The sequence below is a fragment of the Curcuma longa genome, chromosome 20 (genome assembly GCF_044706935.1).
Source record: "Curcuma longa cultivar G26 ecotype Majalengka, Jawa Barat chromosome 20, ITB_CL_G26_1.1, whole genome shotgun sequence".
Classification (NCBI taxonomy): Eukaryota; Viridiplantae; Streptophyta; class Magnoliopsida; order Zingiberales; family Zingiberaceae; genus Curcuma; species Curcuma longa.
Genome location: NC_133880.1, coordinates 9,059,042 through 9,066,038, shown reverse-complemented (window position 1 = coordinate 9,066,038; position 6,997 = coordinate 9,059,042). Strand labels below are relative to the sequence as shown.

Genomic DNA, 6,997 nt, shown 5'->3' with positions numbered 1-6,997 from the left:
ACCCAAATCATGTGTGTAAACTTAGAAAAGCCTTATATGGTTTAAAGCAAGCTCCAAGAGCTTGGTATGAAAGGTTGTCCACCTTTCTAATTTCTAAAGGCTTTAGAAGAGGAACCATTGATCCTACTTTGTTTATTAAGTCTAAGGAGAATGATATTTTTGTTGCCCAAGTTTATGTAGATGATATTATCTTTGGGTCAACAAATGATGAGTTTCTAAATGAGTTTATCAAAAATATGGAGATGGAGTTTGAGATGAGCTTAGTGGGAGAGCTTACTTTCTTTTTGGGATTGCAAGTAAAACAAACTAATGAAGGAACACACATTTATCAAACTAAAAATATGCTAAAGAAATGATTAAGAAGTTTGGAATGGAAAATGCTAAAAATATTTCAACCCCTATGGGAACAAATGTTAAACTAGACAAGGATGAAGAAGGGAAGGAAGTAGACTCCAAAACCTATAGGAGCATGATTGGTAGTCTTCTATACTTAACCGCTAGTAGACCCGATATATTATTTGCGGTTGGGATGTGTGCTAGATATCAATCATGTGCCAAAGAATCACATCTTGCAATAGTGAAAAGAATATTAAGATATATCAAAGGAACATTAAATGTTGGTTTATGGTATCCAAGAAATCAAAATTTTGACTTGATAGGATACACCGACTCTGATTATGCAGGATGTAAATTAGATAGAAAAAGTACTAGTGGTGGATGCCAATTTCTTGGATCCTCCTTAGTAAGTTGGTGTAGTAGAAAGCAACCATGTGTAGCTTTATCTACTACCGAGGCCGAATATGTAGCTCTAGGAGGATGTGTAGCTCAATTACTTTGGATGATGCACACACTTAAGGATTATGAGCTAAACTATACCAATGTAAAAATCCTATGTGACAACATGAGCACAATTAATTTAACCAAAAATCCAGTTCATCACTCTAGAACTAAACATATAGAAGTGAAACATCACTTTATAAGAGATCATGTAGCAAAAGGAGACATAGAGTTAAGCTATATAGAATCTAAATCAAATCTTGCGGATATTTTCACTAAACCACTACCCGAAAATGAATTCACAACCTTAAGAAGGGGTTTAGGAATGTGCTTTGTTGAATGAGTGTTTATAGCATGGTATGAACCAATACAAGAACAATTATATCTCACAAAACATTAAGGTTGACTTTGATTGTGTTTTGGCTTGCTTGAACTCTATGTGAGATGCTAGGATGATACTCATGCCTTACTTGTACTCATGGCACATTGTTATGGCATGAAAAGTATCAAAATATTAATAATAGATCAATTATGAGGATAGCAAATATTCAATTCATGGATATCTTGCTCATTAGTCATAATTGAATATTTAAAATGATTGGAAAACAAACAACAAATGTTATCACAATGATAGACAGTAACAAAACCAGTGGAATTAAAACAATGCATGATATTGATACTCAACATTGCTCAAATAAGACTATTTTGGAGTTTGTGTCAATCTACAAAAATATGATAAATTTTCATGGGAAACAATTTTTCTCTGATAGATATCAGTGAAAGAAATGTTCTCGCAAAATTTCAGATTTTTCTGAATTTTGTGGAATTTCTGGTGAATTACTGAAATCCGACTGAAATATCTGAAAAGAACATTATCAGAATATCAGTCGACTGCTGAATTCCATCAGTCGACTGATCAGTCGACTCATCAACTCAATTCACTCGACTGAACTTTCTGTGAGTTTTGAAATTCAAGGGCAGTCGACTGCTAGACCAGGAGTCGACTGATCATAGTCGACTGAACTCTCACAAACACTCGACTGAACTTTCTGTGAGGTTCGAAATATAAGAACAGTCGACTGTAATTACACCAGTCGACTGTCATCAGTCGACTAACTCAAAATCAGTCGACTGAAGAGCGAAGACTTTTATAAATAGCAACCGCGACCAGCTTTTGAATTCAACTTCAACCCTATTCCTACGCCGTCGTTTGCTATTTTTCTTCTTCCTCCACGTTCCTAAGAAGTTCTATAGTAAAAGGAGGTCTTCTTTTGACTCAAATCAACTATAGTTGTCAACTTCGATGGAAAATCACTCAAGCTCGAAGAGGTAAAGCTTAGAAATCAACTTGTTTTGACTATATTTCTGTAAATCTTCTTTGAAAACTAACTTTACTTTATCCTATCACGCATTATCATCCTTCTTTGCATATCCACATCTTTAGACAAAAACTCATGGTCTATAAATCCCATAGAAGGACTAATGCTAAAGAAACCAAAGAGTTACCAAAATACCCGGAGCCTGAATATTTTCAACGAACCCCCTTTCCAAGGTTTCCCTCAATGATCTATCAACACATCTTTGAATCCTTTGAATTTCACATCATTGATTGTCGATATATAAATCGTCAATTCTTTCAGTTTGCCGTTCCTCATATTTATGATCGTCTTGCTTACTATCATCTGGAAAACCTTGTAAACTGTGCCAGCAACATAAATATCGATCTATGTAAAGAATTTTATGTGAATTTAAGACCTACCAACCTTAGCAAAACTCATTTTGTATCCACTGTTGCTGGTAGGAACATTGAATTTACACCTGATTTGATTCGAACTTTTCTTGGTCTATGCCCATCTTCAAATCCTTTTGTGTGCTTTCCTGAGGTAACCGAAGTCACAGGAATCTATGGATCTTTTGCTCATGAAACTATTGATAATATCCATGACTACTACTTCAATTGTCCTAGAAACGCATCTACCAGATTTGATGTTACCAAACTTTCTGCTGACCAATATGTTTGGTATCGTATCGTTATTGACTGTATTCTTCCCATAATGTCTAAGAGTAGATCGATGATGAGCATCTCCCACATGACTATGATGTTTGCTCTAGAGGTACCTCTTGACATCGACATAGCACTCAACATTTACCACTCTATCCTTTATCATTCTGACCCTATAAATGGCAAGATCTATATGCCATTTTGTCATGTCATCACATCATTTCTAGCATCACAGGGTATTGATACGACAGTTGGGACTGTCAAGTGTCTTTCAAAAGATGATGATCAGTTAGGTCCACGCCATCTGAAGCTTGCTGGAATCATCTACAAAGATGGTGGACTACAATGGATGAAAGGAGATCATTCTGGGTCAGAGAAAAATGAATGGGATCACACAGTCATAGGAAATGTTGAGGGGCTAAATAAAGTTGAAGATCAAGAGAAGAAAGTCTTAGTAGAGATTGGGGCTCTACGTGAAGAAATCAAGAGCATAGCAAAGAAACAAAGTGATCTTTATGAACAACAAGAAGAAGTGTTAAAGATGATGAATCTACTGCACAAAACGTTTCATACTCCGAGTGGCACACTAGCGAGGATGATGAATTGTGAAAAATTGATTGTATTGTTGCTTGGTACTTTGACATGCTTAATGTGTTCGTATTCTATTTGGTACTTTTATGCTTACAATTAATTGATGAAGTTATTGTTGCTTATTGTTAAAATCATGATGATTGATATATTTGATATGTGTTTATTTCAAACCTTAAGGGAAAGCTAGATAAGAAAATAGATTTGGAAGAATCTATAATTCTGAAAACTTAAGGGGGAGTTTGAAATTTTTTTTAAGATTATATCTTAAGGGAGAAAAAGGATTGACATGTTTTAAGGAATAGTTTTGTGTGTGAATTTTGAATTTTTTTATAGAATTATGATTAAGGGGGAGTGGTTGAATTAAAAGTGTTTGAAAATAGGAACATAACGTTTAGGGGGAGCCTAGAGGGTTAAACCTAAACTTATTCACTCAAACACATTTTAAAATTCCTCAGGAGTCTATGAATATATTCAATGTAAAAGGAATCAAATTGATTAGGAAGGTTGATACAAACTTATACATATTTTGATCACTTTTGGATTTTGTATCAAACCACCATATTTGAGACCAAAATTTTTCAAAAATATTTTTCTCAAATAAGGATAGTCATAAGTAATGTACGTATGAAATTTCATGAATTTTTGACGATCGTACAATTACTTATGCATTGTTGAAATTCGTCTCTGATAACTGAAATACAGCTTATCAGTCGACTGTGTCAGACTGCAGTCGACTACTGAGTCGACTGATATATGGAAAGTCGACTGATACTACTGTTTTCAGCCTATTTTGAGAATTTAACTTGCTTTTCCCTCCGAAATAATTGTTGGTGCAATATTTAAGAGGGATAAACATTTGTAGGAAGAAATTTACCCTAATTTGTCTATGGAAACACTTTTTGATCTTTGACAAAAAGGGGGAGAAAGAGAATGTTTAAGTTAATTAGAGAAGGATGAATGTTTAAGGAAATTGCCTATTCTATTCATGCTTATTCATGCTATGCAAGGTATCATATTCAATGATACTAGTCAACACTCTGATATCATGTGATTTATGTTTTAATTATCAATGTATCATATGTTCACTCTGATATCATGTGATTTATGCTTTAATTATCATATTCTAATCACATGCTTTGCTTTAATGATTTAAAGACCTAACTTAAACAAAGTTTTGCCAAACATCAAAAAGGGGGAGATTGTTGGTGCAATAGTTGCCCCAAGTGCATTGAGTTTCAATGTTTGGCTAAACCATGTTTAAAGTTAGGCAATTCTTATTGATCTAACATGTGTGATGCAAGTTTGCAGGAAAGTCCAAGCGTAGTCTTGGCAAAAGAAAAGTCCAAGTGGGTAGTCTTGGCAAAGAAAAGTCCAAGTGGGTAGTCTTGGCAAAGAAAAGTCCAAGTGGGTAGTCTTGGCAAAGAAAAGTCCAAGTGGGAAGTCTTGGCAAGCAAAAGTCCAAGTGGGTAGTCTTGGCAAAGAAGTGGGTAAGTCCAAGTGGGAAGTCTTGGCAAGCAAAAGTCCAAGTGGGTAGTCTTGGCAAGCAAAAGTCCAAGTGGGTAGTCTTGGCAAGCAAAAGTCCAAGTGGGTAGTCTTGGCAAGGAGAAGTCCAAGGGTGGTCTTGGCAAGGACTTGACATGACGAAGCTGATGGAAGCATCTCAGGCTAGTGCAGGGAGGCATGAGGCTATGGGAGGTGTTTGAAGGCCGAGGTCTAGGTCAAGAGAAGCTGAAATGTGATTTTTCAGCTTCACCAGTCGACTGGCCCTGCCAGCAGTCGACTGCTCATAAATCAGACGCACACAGAAAGATCAGTCGAGCCAGAGGAAGACAGGAGTCGACTGGGAAGTCGACTGGGATTATGGATAGTCGACTGTCGCCAGTCGACTGGTCTTGGACAGTCGACTGTGATTTGAACGTTGCAGAAAATTGGCAAGCATTTAATGGCATTTAATGCAAGATTTTGTTGCCGATTGAAGGCATCAGTCGACTGGCCCTGCCAGCAGTCGACTGATGTTGCAGAGATTATAAAAGAAGCCTGCACGAGAACAACTCATCTTCTTCGCCATTCTTTCATTCTTTTGTGCTTCTTTTGTGAGCGTTTTTGTGCTCAGATCTCTGCTTTATTCCTCTCCTCCTAGACAATATTTCATATCATTTTGAGGAGATCTAAAAAGGTGTAAAGGTTTCTCCGCCTTCGAGTTTTCGAGAAGGAGAAGATTCATAGTGCATCGGGTGTGTGCGTGCGTGTGGATCCTTGGATTAGTCACCTCTGCGGAGGTGGATACCAAGTAAAATAAACCGGGTTAGCGTTGATCTCTTTCTTTCTCTTTTATATTTTTGCTTCCGCTAATCTCTGTGCAGAGAAAGATCAAGAAAAATCGAGAAACGCTATTCACCCCCCCTCTAGCTATTCAACCGATCCTAACAAAATCTTGTCTGGATTACGATCCACATCTCCACCTACGCCTTCAAGTAGTATTCCATCCTCCCCTTCCAGTAGATGAAATCCTCACCGAAGAGGAGAGGAGGTTTGACAGTGCTCTAGCCTTCTTAATGAGCCATTTAGAACTTGCACACAAACAAATAAAAGAAATGGTGTCTCGAGACTAGGTCTTGGATTAGTAGTGTGGAAGGAAATAAATCGAAAGTTAGAGCGATGAAAATTTTTTTGCTTGATTAGTGGTTGCACTAATTTCGAACACCCCTTCGCTTTGATACCAATTGTAGGATCGAGTTGAACACTAGAGGGGGGATGAATAGTGCGTTTGCTGCTTTTTCACTTGTTCGAAAAACTACGAAAAACCAAAGTTACAAATGCAGTGGAAAATAAATAGTGACACTTTTGTTTACTTGGTCACAACCACATGCTGCTACTTAAGGCCTACGGTCCTTGATCGTTTTCGATGAACAATCCACTATGCAACTCTCCTCTTACAAGATAGAGTTTTTTTTTTACAGAATGTTAGGAACGGTAAGCTTTTACCATCCTAAAGAATTAAGTACAGAAAAAGAAAAATAATTACCAACTAATGATTAGAAGATTGGCGTAGGAGTCGGTGCAACTTCTCAACATTACGATGACGTCTCGGATGCTTTGGTCGCGTGCAGAACGGTTGTTGTTTGTAGCGTTTATGTGTCTTCTAAGATTTTCCCTCTTAGATGCATATAGGTCGATCAGGGCGCCTGGAACTCCTTCGGGGCTCCTCCACGTCATCCTGTTGATTCACTTCCGATGCTGACTTGGCATCTTTCAGGTGCCTATATCCTCTCCAGGCGCTTGAATGCTGATGTGAAGGTTGTTGGATCAGCTTTGACTCCGCTGTGCCTTAACCATATCCGAGCGCTTGGAGCCTTTTCGAGCGCTTGGAGACTGAGGTGTCCCGACCATTAGGAGCTTGCCACCTCACTCGCCTCGTTGGCCCAATCGATTGACATCCAGGTGCTTGGATCGTCCAGTCATCCGGATAGGAGCACTCAGAACCCAAAGTTTCGATTCCTCATTTCCTGCATTACAGAGTTAGTCCATAACATATAAAGCAAAAAAATTATAATTTTTATCAACTGTCTGATCTTGACTTTTAGGTTTCTAGTGAAACCTTAGGTCAGACCAACACCTACTGTTCCT

At 37.7% G+C, this 6,997-nt stretch overlaps 1 protein-coding gene across 1 annotated transcript; it reads left to right on the top strand.

Moving 5' to 3' along the window:
- Positions 1–370: 370 nt before the first annotated feature.
- Positions 371–1,423, top strand: LOC141812891 (secreted RxLR effector protein 161-like). The gene has a single exon (XM_074700840.1). It carries the CDS (start codon positions 371–373, stop codon positions 1,118–1,120), a length of 750 nt encoding a protein of 249 aa, XP_074556941.1. The 3' UTR covers positions 1,121–1,423.
- The last annotated feature ends 5,574 nt before the right edge of the window (positions 1,424–6,997 follow it).